Source organism: Nestor notabilis, unplaced genomic scaffold (genome assembly GCF_000696875.1).
Source record: "Nestor notabilis isolate BGI_N333 unplaced genomic scaffold, ASM69687v1 scaffold2890, whole genome shotgun sequence".
In the NCBI taxonomy this organism is placed as follows: domain Eukaryota; kingdom Metazoa; phylum Chordata; class Aves; order Psittaciformes; family Psittacidae; genus Nestor; species Nestor notabilis.
This window is the reverse complement of record NW_009909711.1, coordinates 15,311-29,080: the sequence shown is the minus strand read 5'-3', so window position 1 is coordinate 29,080 and position 13,770 is coordinate 15,311. Positions and strand designations below refer to the sequence as shown.

Sequence of the window (13,770 nt, the reverse complement as noted above, 5' to 3'; positions counted from 1 at the left end):
AAAGAGTCATGAGATCCAGCAGTTGCCCTGTTATGCAGATAGGAAGCTATTGACCACTCTCAATTTCTTAGAGGCATTTCATAACGATTTGAGAACATGCAGTAAGAGTATCTGCCATTGTACCTGTGCTACAGAAGGTACAAGGTGTACTATAGGAAAATAGTCTTTAATTTACAATAACTATTTGTGTAATTGTAATTAATAAAGCAGTGTGTTCTCCTTTCCTTCCAGGCCTATCAATACATTTGCACTTTTCCCATTTCTTATTAAGTCAGATAATTAAATTATATTGTTGGAGTTTTCTTTCCTAATATAAAACATTTAACCAAAAAACATTCTTTAAAAACCCCAGTGATGGAAGATATAAGCCAAACTTTAAAATTTGCTAAATGTAAACCCCTTTGTCTTTAGAGTGCTGCATAGCTAATCAATTCCAAGTAATTACTATGTGAAAAATGTGGGACCTTTTTGCTTCATACATATATTGAAGAGATGCAAAGCCAATATAAAAAGAATTTTAATTGGTTCGAGATAGTAGCAGGAAACTATTTTCCTTCATTTATAGAATAAAAAAATGGAAGTATCCCAGCTATTAAATTTGGGAGAGGAGTGCATATTTCAGTACTGCAGTTACTCATGTGTGAAATGAAGAAAAATGTTAATTGTGGTAGGCTTGTGAACTGAAATTAGTTGCAAGTGGACTGTAGATGAGCAAAGAGATTCTTGGGATGTTACACCTCAACCATACTTTGAGGTTAATTCATTAAAGATAATTGGAATGTTAAATAGGTTCCTATAAGGCATCAAGGCATCGCTGCTACAGTGGTCTGACACTTTTAGTCTGATTGAATCAAATGCTAATTACTAATATTCAGATTTACTTTATGCTTATTTATGTACTGCCCACCCTGATTATTTTCTTGACTGCTGGTAATGTTTTCTGTCAAGGGTGAGAGCCCTGCAGTCACCTGAAAATAAGGGCTTGAATGAGGGGAACTTGAGCAAGAGGAACTGCCTGTCCCTGACTCTGTATCCATAAAATCTGTGTTTAAAAATAGGAGCAGTCTTTCAGTGTTTCAGTGTTTCATAGCTGATTAAATCCTCGCTAGTAACTCTAGAGCAAATACAAAGTCTTTTGTTCTCTGAGTGGGCTTGACAGCACTCATGTACCATTGCATCCAAAATTCAAACAAGTTTGTCTGGGTGCCATTGGAACATCAATGTGGCTTGTGGACAGGATCAGCAAGCCAAGATCCATGGTCTTGGGAGCCGGGAGAGGAGGTCTGGTCTTCCTGGCTCTATCCCATCTCCCACTGGGCAGAGGCCATTTGATGTCGTGGGACACGTTATCCCTGCCCTCACCCAGGAGAAAGGCAAACCAAGCAATGCAGGATACATTCTCCAATGTAAAAGCAGAATACTCAAATGAGTTTGGCAAAAGTGAAAAGAAATGTTGTTTTAAATCATAAAGCCAAATATGAATCTAAAGCCTGTTGCAGGTTTCTTTTGCTTTCCTTTACTTATTTGTATGACACATATGTCCTCTGCAGCTATTTACCTGGGGTCTCAGGCTTGCATATTTCATTTGCTCAGGTGGCCTGCATCACTTGGTGAAGGATGATCTTTCTGTGCTGGAAAAGTGTGTGTGCCAGATCTCATGCATGTTATCACTTATTTATTCCTCCCTGGTGACATGCTGTTGCCAACAGGCATATAATTAGAATAGCTCAGGCTGGAGACCTGTGGAAAGTCTGAGTGCTTTCATAGTTTGCCAGTAAGTGCTGTAGGTGTTTGCACTTGAATCCTCTACAGTTTCCACTATTGGAAGCTCAGGTTTCTTTCTTTGGTGACATATTTATCTTCTAGTCCTATAAAAAGAGGAAATCTTTGCATTTTGGATCTGTTCTCATTGGCGTTGGTTTACTTGATGACTTGTTACTAGAAACAGCCAGCTTTTGCTGTCAGAGAACCTTCCAGTCATTTAAACAGAACAGCAGTCCCTCTTGTGCTCCCACCCTGTACAAAAAGAGAAAAAGCAAAGGGGAAAAAGTGAAAAGTAAGAATAGGAGAAAAATGTTATCAGAAACAGCTAAACCAACAGCATAATCTGCCAGTTCTTTGCATACTGTTATGATATCTGAAACATAATTATCAAGCTTAAGTTAATTAGACTAATGCTTAGAAAATCTGGCATGGCAGATTGTGGTAAGTAATTATATATACCGATTAAAGGATGTAATACACAGTGAGCAAAAGCAAAAAGAAAACTCTATTTGATACAGCCAGTGAGCACAGACAATTAAGAAGTCAAGTAGATGAGCACTGACAAAGATAGTGAACTTTGTGGAAGATGATGGGCAAGATTCCAGTTTTCCAGAGGAACAGATTTTGCATAGTATCAGTCAAACTTTTGTTTTATGAAAATCCATGCTGCTGTTTCCTAACTGAAATACATGAAGGGCCACTTGCTTTTTGCTTTTGGATTAGCTGACATGAATACAAGGGTACGTGCAAACAAGAATGACATTAGAGTACTAGTTTACATATATATGGGAGTCGTGTAAATGGCTTTTCTTAAAAGCAATTCACAAGATGTCATATGAGAAATAAAGCTGTGAAGACACTGTCTCCTGCAATTAAACATAATGTAATAATGCTTACGGGTCAGAACGAATGAGAAGAGCTTGTGCACCTTTGTACACCTCAGTATGTGCACAGGAAGAACCTGGAGAAAGATTGAGAACATGATATTTTTTGTGAACTTTGCTTGAAGGCTAGTTAAGAGCAAATAAGACAGAAAGGAGAAAGAAATGTAGCAGTAGACCTTCTGTGGAATATGTTCTGGCTTGCAAGGTACCTTGCTCTGACTTCAAATTGTGTCTAGATGAATAAAGTGATTTTGCAAGTCCTCCACAAAGTGTGTGACTGTACAACCTATTCCCCAATCAACTCCCTCCTGAAGAATGAGTGGGAAACCTGCAAATTCCTAGTCTGGCAAATTAAGATGAAGCAAGCCCATGCTAGATCCATTCTCACAGTGTTTAATCCCCAAGTAGTTGACTGGGCTTCTGGAGCAACGTACAACTCTTCTTAGCTGAGCCACGTGTTTTATTCATATCTGCTGGAAATTGTCAATGAAAGCAATTTCCATATTAAATAATTGTTACACAAATACTGTCAATTCATAGTTCCTATATAGAACCATGGGGATGTCTGGGGGATTGTAGCATGGATGATGGCAACTGTTTTTTCCTAGGCACTTTAATAAGATTTTTCACTGTATTTTAATCAAAAACACCTTCCTACTAGTAGAAGCTCTCACCCTTAATTAACTGCAACATGTAGCCAGCTAAAATTATTTCTCCCCAAATTCAGTCCCTTTGCCAATATTAATTGCGGAATGTTATATTCCCTGGCTATCATGCTATCTCTGTTCTCCACTGTGGGTGTTATGTGGGTACAACTTATTCCCCAGAAAAAGAATTCGAACAGAAGGCCAACACTGCAGCTTGGAAGAGGAGCAAATAGATTCCTCCTCTTCAAAGTGAAGGCAGCCTGTGCCCCTCCACCCCCTGAAAAAGCCACTCTTATCCCAGTCTGAGTTCCATCAAGTAAATAAAGGCTCCTGCATTGGGCCCCTTGTTTGTGGCTTGATTCAGTGTATGAGTTGAGGTTCATCTGAGGGATGAAGGAGCTTGCTTGAACAATACCAAACTGTTCCCCATTTTCCCTCTTCTTCCATTGTCTGGGAAGACAATGCAGGGGCCTTTTGCGTAGTTCACACCTCCTGCATCCATCCATTCCAAAGAGTCTTGGACCATATTCTGCTGTAGGTAACATTTTTGTGAACTGCATATAAAAGGAAAAAAAATTACTTGGGCAAAATCCCATGTGATGTATCTTAAGAGAACTTACACAGGAAGTTTTATGGCAATATTAAGTGAGTGGAAAAACTGGAAGAGGGTGATTGACCATCTGAAATCTCCAATTCTGCTCCCCTGTCTGGGTCTTGTGCCACCCGTTGCCATCATAACATCAAGAAGCAGGAGCCTCTGCTGGGTTTTATAAATATTCTAGACATAGAAGATATTTTCTTCCCTTTGCTGCTACTTTAAGAGATGAATTTGCAGACTCTGGGGTATTTGCCCTTGACAAAACTTGTCTGGTTCTTATGCCACTAGGTCAGCGGAATATCAATATACTCTTAATGCAGTCTGTCTTTTAGAGTTTCTTTCATTTCTCAGAGCAAGAGTAAATGTCATTCATATTGGCAGGTTATAATGGGAACATTGAGATACTAATTTTTAAAAACATACACAGCTTCTTTTAAATAGTCTTGGTCTCCCTCTTGTGTGTCTTCAGTGTGCCTATAGCAATTACAAGATATCCCTTAAGATGGTAGGAAAGGTCATATTGTTGTCTTTTCTACCCTGTGCCTCAGTGAAACATTCCTGGTACAGCTCAGGTATTGGGATTGGGTTTAACGTTTCATTGCATTGCCATCTGTTTTGTTGTTGCAGGTGTTTTTCCCCTTGGTGTGGGGGGTGAGGGAGCATGGAGGCAGTAGTGAAGGATGCTGGCATACAGGTCCAGGCTTGATATAAAAAAATGAGCACTGAATCTGCAGGAATAGAGCAGCTCCTCTGGTCCAACCTATTTTCTTTTCAACATTAAAAGTCTTTCTGGTGAAAACCTGCCACTGTGCATGCAGATCATCAGTGGTGGACAGTCTCTGTGTCTCCTCAAAGGCCATGAAGAAGTATTAAAGTAAGCTTTTATATTATATGTAAAGTTCATTCATATGACTTAGCACAGGCATTGAAATAAAGCTCCTCACTTGCAAATGACATTAAGAAGTCACAAGGATGTAGTTTTCCAGAGTATTGCAGTGGCTCAGTGGCAAAGGGCAACTAAACCTGCAAGAGGGTTTTGCTGCAGGTACCCAAGCCATATCCAACCCCAGCTGTTGGTGGTGGTCCCCATTCCTTGGCCACTGGACCTGGTAACAACACAGAGACCTGGAGGGCAGAGTGGGTTTCTCTACAATAGGTTTCTCATCTGTGAGTTTTAAGCTCCCTTGTGACTTTATTTTTACTATAAGGAGGGTGTTTGGCCCATGATGTTTCACTCGGATTTTTCAAATCCTTTTTGATCATCTTGCTCTTTTTTCAGCATTTCCCTCTTACTGCTGTTGATTTAAATGTCATGACATTTTAAACATGACTTATTATAACAAAACAGTATATAAAACAATATGCTGCATAATAAATGCAGCTGTATTTTTTGCAGTGAATGTTAAATGAGAGCAATTTATTCTTCAACCTATTTTAGTACCTACTTACTAGAGGGTATTGGCTGCTTAAATCCCTGGGAGGCAATCTCGGAGGCAAGGTAGCCTTGTGTGTGCAAGGCTGAAAGCTAAAGAAGTGTTTGAGGGATGCCTGTGGAAAAGGTCATCCTGGGGGGGGGATGTAGCTTCATCCAGGAGTGCTGTGATCCTGAGTGCTGTGTGGAAAGCAGACAGGGACATCCTGTGAAGGCCTATTGGTGGGTGAGGGGTCCCCTGAGAAACACACATAAAAGCAGGCTTTGAGTGGTTTGCCTCAAGCATGTGATATGTGTCATTTTAGACATCTGAAGTCTCCTTAAAGTCCTCCTACAGTCAGTGTAGAGAGTGACTCAGAGTATGAGTTACTCCGGGACACATTGTTTTTCTCTTAATTTCAGAAAGTGTGGATGAGGATGTGGATTTGTTTAATGGGAATAAGCTAATTCCCCAGAGAAGAAATCTGTTTCTGTTTTCACTGTTGAGGGCTCTTCCTGCAGCTCCTAGAGATGTGGTGAGGAGGGTGACACTCCCCCCAGGAGATGGGGGAATGCTCACATGCTCCTGCCCACTGAACAGGTTCTGTACCGATGCCATAAGACCTGCAGCTGATACACTTTGTGCTGGCAGAAGAACACAAAGAAAGCAAATGAACCTCCCTAACACAAGTGTCTTCCTTGGCACGTCGTGAGTCTTATGGAGTGTGCTCAGGGTATGGCAAATATTTGTCTAAAGTTAAGAAGATTAGCAGGGGAAGTTCTGACTTTGAAACTCCCTGTGTCGGGAGCCAGAATACATCAGCCTGATACATGCACCTCAAGGTTATCTCTGCTCTTGGAGTGGGACATGCACGTTGCTCTGCAGCTCTGACCTTTTGGGAAAAGGCTTTCAGTCAAGTAACACATGCACCTGCATGAAATTTTTGAATCAGTGACTCTATCCCTGATTAAAGTGCTTTTTCTTGATTAAAACCAGCCTTTTTCCAAATGAGTACTGTTGCATGGCAGGCTGTGAACACAGGATAATGTTTCCTCCAACATTATCACATAGAAACTGGGGTAAGAAATGACAATGTCATCAATGTAACACATTTCTCTACCTCTTTCTAGGCAATGTTGTTAGGAAGCTCCCCACAATCATCTACCTTTTTTTCCCAGGTGTGTTGTTAACATTATCTGCTAACTAGGAGTTGGACATAATGAAAATGTAGCCAAACACCTTTATGGATTCTTGCCTGGATTTGTATCAGGTTGTAAGTAGCAGTTGTCCAAGTCTTTGGCAGGACTTCTTGCCCCAGTGGCTATTCCTTCAAGTATTTTTGTTGTAGTGTGCTCACTTTCCAAGAATTTTAGCTCCATTGGAGCCAAACTGGAAGTCTGTCAAGACTTGAGCTCTTCAGAGTGCAATCTAAATATTGCACCAAATGGCAAATGTGTTTTCCATACAATTGTCGTTCTGCTCGTGGGCTTTACTTGTCTTTTGTACTTTCAAAAGAAAATTTCTTAGGGTGCCTTTTTATATTTATTCTTTTTTCTTCTCATTTTTGTATGCAGAATTGTTATAAAGTAGCATTTGCAGGGTTTATTTTAGCAAAGCTCTTAAACACATACGCTTAAGGGGTTTATTTAACCTTTATGTGTGTTTCCACAAAATTCTCCTCATCTAAGTGCTTTGGTACAAAGGGTGCAGTTACTCATATGTCTGTATGAAGTGTAAGGTTCAAGTCTTTCCCCAAAGCACAACAATAAACCTGAAAAAATATTTTCAGCCACTATGACATAGAGTTGATAGGAGGAAAAACAACACTATTCTCTGAAGCTTTGATAAACTGAGGTTTTCCAATGGGATATATGCTTTGCAGCAATAGCAGCAGCTGGGAGGTAGCAGCTTATTTCATGTAGAAGTGCTGAAACATTTGGAGAATGGTTTTCCAGTAGAGAGTTAAAAAATGGTGTCTCATAGAATGCAGGGAACTGCTGCTTCATCTCCTTAAATAACTCAAACTTAATACAGCAAGTAAAAAGCCACACCAAAATCAGGGATTTCCGATTCATGCAGATATTGGTATGATACAGAATCTTAAGCAAAGTCAGCAGATGAGAAAATTATAGGATGTGGGTTTTTTCTGCAGTGTTCACTGTAAATTAGAGCAATTAAATTACAGCAGCCTTACAGCTGTAGTTAAATATAGAGACAGGCCCAGGGATGTGGGAAGCACTGAACTAACTGATCTGCTTGGGCTGTGGAGTAGGGAAAATGGTAATAGGGGCTTAGAAACAGGTCTCTTGCACCATATCTCACAATAACTTGCAGGTGGTCTCTTAGGTGGTCAAGGGGGAACATGCCACAGTTGTTCTCTGCCTGGTTTTTTGCCTTTTCTTGGGGAGTCCGAGGGCTGAGAGCTCCTGCAATGATTACCCCTAGGCAGGTAAAACTGAATTTAGGACCATGTGATTGCAGCATCCCTGAGAAACTGCTTTGTGAAACCATTGTGCTTCATCCATTATTCTTTCATCTTACACTGCTGGTTAAGTAAGTGAAGACTTAAGCCACAACTGAAGGCAAATGAGATGGAGACAGGAGGCGCGGAGTTGGCAGAGGAGGCTGCCCACCAAAAAACTCACACTCCCTTCAGCAAGACAGCAGAGGGTGAGGGGAGGATAGAGCATAGCAGGAGGTACTGACAATAGCAGTAAATGTCACATTTAATTATGTTATGGGGGAAAGAGGGGGTAGAAATGAAGTCTTACTATGAGGATATATGCTAAATATAAAGACAAGTGAAAGGCAAGATATCACAGGGTAGGAGGAAAGAGCAAGGAGAACAAGACCAGGGGGAGGAGGGCAAAGGAAGAGGAAGAGGTAGGAGTATCAGCCTGAGCTTATTTTCATCTCCAGTCTCTGGAAAAAAGGGTTGCCACTGGAGAGAGCAGATGAGACCTGCAGCCTCCTCATGGTTTACATGTTAATCTGATGCTGAAATATCACTCTGTAGATTTCAATGAAGTGTGGGAATTAAGCATGGAAAAGATGCTTGGGTATTCCAAGGTGTATTGATAATAATGGACACCAGCAGCTGGGTAATGCCTAATGCCTGATCCAAACTGCTAGCAGAAATTCATGGGGGTTTTGTTAGCTGCTGGTTTTCATAAGACTATATTTTATAATTGCTGAAGCAACTGAGTTTTGTTGTGTTGCTGCAGTTTGGTGTAATTACTCTCCATCACTATATTTTCTTCTTTCAGTTAAACACATTGGAGGTTATAAACTCCTAACTATCAACAGTAAATATTCATGGGGAGTGAGAATAGTGCTGAATATCATAAAAGCTTTTTTCCCAATACTTTTGGCTAGAGCTCTATATTTAACCAGGTTGTTTTTCTGCTGGTATTATTGCATCAGTAGAGCAAACCATAATATAGATGTTACTTCAAACAACAGGCAGTCATAGACCCAGATCCCCTATAATCTGTTGCATTGAGAATTTTGGGCTCCTCCGCAAAGGGCAAGAAGGAGAGGTTCCCCAATGTGAATGTGTTATAAAACAATATTGTGTTTCCCTTAAGAATTGCAGGGATAAAAACGTAGACCATTCTGCAGCACTAACAACTTTAATACAATAACATAAAGCACAGCTGTCAGGTCTGCCAGCATCTCACACTGGGAGACAGGAGTGAGAAAATGAACACTTTTCACAAGCAGAAATATTCAAAGAGCTCCGCTGTTTACAAGTAATCAAGACTGACAGTCATAGATTATTGGTGGAAGAACATTTTCTGCTTGAGGTGAAAGAAGAGGATAATTTATCAGGAAGCCCAAGAAGTCAGACATCAGTAATGATCTGCTTGAAGAAGGGCATATCTTAGAAATAGTGCATTTATTTGTACTGCAAGGCAAGATGATGTACTAAGTTATAAACAAGAGTCTCGGTGCTTGAATGTGGAGCAGATACAGTGTGTAATTTGCTGGGCAGCTGCAATTAGACAATTGACAAATGTGTGTCTTGGTGCTTGTTCAGAATATTAAAAGAAAAAGATTAATAGGGATTGTCTCAAAGAAATGTTCATACTCTCTCATCTCATCCACTCCTTTCAGAGCAATCTGAACTATGCTTATCTGGTTGCTTACCTTTTTGTTAATGCTTGTGCTTTCGAGACACTGCTGTAATACAATGGAGGGTTTGGCCTCAGAGAATTTGAGGCTTCCTGAGTTTTGCAGTAGAATATCTTGTCTCTGATGAAAACAGGCCAAGTACCAGCAGTTTTAAAATAACTATCTCTGAGCTCTACAGAAAAGGTTTCATACACTAGTATTTTCTCTAGTCCGTGGCAATGCAGGGCTGTGTGTAGGCAGACTCCCCTCTCAGCCCCTCTGCCATGTCCTGCAGGAGGAATTGCTGTCCAGACAGATACCAAGAAATGCGGATACATCTTTTCAGTTGAGAGGTTTGTGAACAGCAGAGAATGGTAACGCTGTGTTAAGCACTTCATGACAGGCTGGTGCTTGCTGTGTTGGTACTGCAGGCTGTGTACTAAGAGCCAGGGCTGCTGAAGTATGTTGCGTTTCTTGGCAAGTTTCAGAATTCATTGCTGCTCCCCATATATCTGTTTTAACCTTAAGTCAAAGATTGATTATTTTTAAAGGTTAACAGTTATGTAGCAAAGGAAACCTTCTCCTTTGCTGGCTTTGAGAAGTCACCATGGTCTGTGACTTCACACAGTTTTAATTTAGACAACAAGAACAGCCTTTTCAGGATATGCCTTCTTATTACTGTTCACTTCAGTTTCTTTGATCAGGGAAAATGAAAATAAAAGTACAAGTCAAACCTGCACTTTACTAGTCTCATCCTGGAGCCAGCTCTCACTTGGGTTGCACAGAAACAGGATAGCAAGGGAGAACAGCAGCCAAATCACGTCACTAAAAGCACTTCTTGCACGTTAAATAAGGCGACCTTGGGGAACAAGGGCTGCCCTCCCTTGCCTTCTAGCTGTTGTCTGCTGTATCTCCTGCTGATGCTAGGTCGAATGAGCAAGATATTGCTTTTTTAGAGAAACAGCTCACACCTCAGACAGACAATTGATTTACCACCACTTGGCTTGGCCTGGTTGCATCCTCTTGTGAAGCGTAAGTGCTTACAGTCCATGGAAAGTACAGGATGATGTATGTTCTTTCCTATAACTCCCTCTCATTGCCAGCTCAGCTGTGGTACCTATACACTGTATAGGTGATACCGCGGGTGACGCTGTGCACGTGGACACAAAGGGTGTGTGTTGACAGTGTATACACTGAACCAGTTCCTGGCTTCTAAATCTTCCTTTCTAATTCTGTAGCATTATTACAAGGTGGATTTATAACACACCTAGAGCTAATGTAACAATGAAGATTAGTCCTCTGCTAGTCAAACAGTAATACACTCTAATTTGCCTACAGCTACTGTATCGTATTGGCATGAAAGGAAATAGCTTTCTAATGCAGTTCATCTGCTGAGCAGGGAGAAATCTGTGCTGCAGAATGTAAAACTACATAGGACTATAGCTGGCAGCAAAATTCGGAGTAGAAGAAATGCAGCACAAATAAAAGTATTTGTGAGTTGGATGTATGCTAACAATCCTAGTTTATTGCTAAACATGCCATAGACAGTGATGAAGTGTGTTTGGCAGGTTGAGTACTGCTTCATCTTTGTTTTTTTCACTGCTTTATCTTCTGTACTAAAATTTGTCCAGGTGTAAATTCATTAGTTTCCAACTTTGTGACATCAACAAAAAGTCGATATTATAATGTTCCCCGGAAGCACTGATGCTGTTAATACAATCTGTGCTCTGTACCCAGAGACACACTGGAAATCTCAGTACTTAAGCCATTAATGCAAATGTTTCTGCTGTATGTTGTAAATTCCCTTGATGATGAGTGTCAGGCAGCCTTTGGATGGACATGTATACAAATAGTCATTCAAGTGCTGGTGTGTTATATTTGACATAAAATAGAACTCCTTTCTTCTGGAGGTCAGCAAACCCACCAGCTTCTACCTTCTTCTGGAAGGGCAAAGGATGTATTTGAAATCATGATGTCTGGGATAATATCAGTTAATGCTTACTGTATGTGAGATAGAACTTAACTTACTTTTGTGAGTGTATTATGCAAGCTAGATGCAAAAATTATATTTTTCACATACTTCTTATCTTTTCCTGCATTAAATCATCGTTATGCGTAAAATAACAGGTTTTGTTTCTAGACCAGGGATGTGTCTCACTTTCAGCAAGGGCAAGGAAGGACTAATAACTTGCAGGCAGGGAGGGAATGTATCTCTTCTGAAAACTACTGATATGAGCTGCCAGTGGGAAACAGCTGCAACAGGGCCTTGTTATCACAACAGGTCTTTGATGGGAAAGGTGGCCCCATGGGCAGAGGGAAAAGCTAGAGAGAAGATTTAAAATAGATTTCTGACAAGGTGTCCAGGCAGCTCCTGCCTCGCTCACTCCACTTATGTAATGGGCACTTCAGAATACCCAAGTGTGTTTGTTTTCCTATTACCCTACCTACCAGCTTTGCATCCAAGACTCACAAGGTATCTCACCATCAACTCACAAAGGTGAACTCTGTCACTACCTATCATTTATCCTGGCACCTTGAGTTATCATCAGAATCATCCATCAGAATCAGTTAACTACTGTCACCACTCTAAACTGGTAACCTTCACGCTTCTTCTCTTCATCACCAGGTCGTTCCATCCCACAGACACATGGAACAGTTAGATGGGTTGCATACAGGCATGCCCTGAATTTGACAATAAAACTGGGGAAAAAAATAACAGACTTCTTTTTCCTTCTTTCTCCCTCAATAAAAGTTGCAGCGACACGACAAAGAGGATTCCCCTGACAAGTGGAGGACAGAAGAAGAAATGGCAGCTGAAGCAGCAATCCTGAAGAAGTATTTTCAGGAAAATTAGAGGTAATGATTTACACATTGATTTATTCCTGCAACACACAAATCTCTTCAATCCTCCATAGGCTTCTTGAGGACAGAGGGGGAATATGAAACAAAAGAAATTCTTAGGTTTGTGTTGTGCCTGAAAGGACACAAAACTACAATGGTGGCTAAAATAACATGCTCCTTCTTGAACAAATCAGCACCAATCTAGAGCCTTTAGTTTCCAGACAGCAAAAAATAACATATCTGGAAATCGGAATCAGCAGCAGTTACTTAAGAGAAATGTCTAACCTAACATATCCTCCCTCTGTCTTTAGAACAGAAAAATTGCGGTGTTTCTGTGTATGCTCAGATATAGATAGATATATATATATATATATATATACAGACCTTTACGTAAAAAGTCTCAGCAGAATTCAGCCTATAGAGTGGATAAGCAAATGCTAACTTTATCTGTCAAATCTTAAATCATCTCATCAGTTTAACTTTCAGAATTAAGCCTGCTGGAAAACTGCTTGTTCTGCTAAGTTTTGTGCTAGCCCTCAAAGTAAAAGATTTGCAGAGAAAAATAGGAAAGAGGAAACACTTGGTAAATGCTAACATTGGTGCTCTAGAAATTGCGAGGTTTTCGTTTTGTACCTGGAGTCCCAGAAGCCAGATTTTTTTTCAGTAGAAAGGAACTGGCCCCCAGAGATCAAGACAAGTTACACTGGGACGAACGCTGCAGCAATGATGCCAACAGCTCCCTCTCCTCTGTCTCCCATATGTTGTTTGCCATCATCCAGCACTCTCTTTTCTCTGTGATTTCTGACTCTCATATTTTTTCCTCTGAAGAACTGAAATTCCATAAATATCCCTCCCCTCTGCCTGTGACTCACTGCTTGAAGCCCAGCTTGATAAATCTTGAGCTGAACTATAGGATGTGTGCATGGCACACTTACGTGGCAGCTCTCATCTCCTGTGCCGTTTCGTCATCTCCGTTTGAGTTCATCAGACTCTTTTCTTGTCTGATGACCATGCTCTTGTCTTCTCCAGTCAAATTAGCTGTGCCAATGCTTCTGTGGACTGGCACAAAGCTGTTTAACACACGTAATTCCTATCTGGGAGGGAAACTTGTCCTCTGCATCAGGGACCTTGGAACCTCCAGGGTTTGGACTACACAGTGGACTTCCCATGGTGGTTGCTGGATTTGTGTTTAGGCACTCGTTATTCACCTTCTCAGAAATATGATTCTCAAAAATGGCCAGAAGGAGCATATCCTTAGGTAATACATGTGTAAGCAGTCTTTACTAACAGAGGCATTATGTAGTTCTTCATCTATAGCACAGCAGCAAATGAACAGTACTTAGGATAAAATGGCACATCCCTATCCCAGTGTGATGTTTTTCCCCATTATCTATCTGGTAGGTTTTGGAATTTTTTATTTTCATCTCATTAGAAATGGAATTTGAAATGCTTTTCTGCAGAGATTCTCGAAGGGAAATGGAATTAAATCCCCACATATCAATCAAATGTTC

At 40.6% G+C, this 13,770-nt stretch overlaps 1 protein-coding gene across 1 annotated transcript in view; it reads left to right on the top strand.

Moving 5' to 3' along the window:
- FHIT (fragile histidine triad) overlaps positions 1-12,272 on the top strand; it is a gene marked incomplete at its 5' end in the record, with an annotated part of 131,827 nt that extends 119,555 nt beyond the window's left edge. Inside the window, one exon of the mRNA XM_010019498.1 lies at positions 12,171-12,272. Within this exon, the coding sequence (XP_010017800.1) occupies positions 12,171-12,272 (102 nt within the window). The remainder of the gene's footprint in view (positions 1-12,170) is intronic.
- Between the last annotated feature and the right edge of the window lie 1,498 nt (positions 12,273-13,770).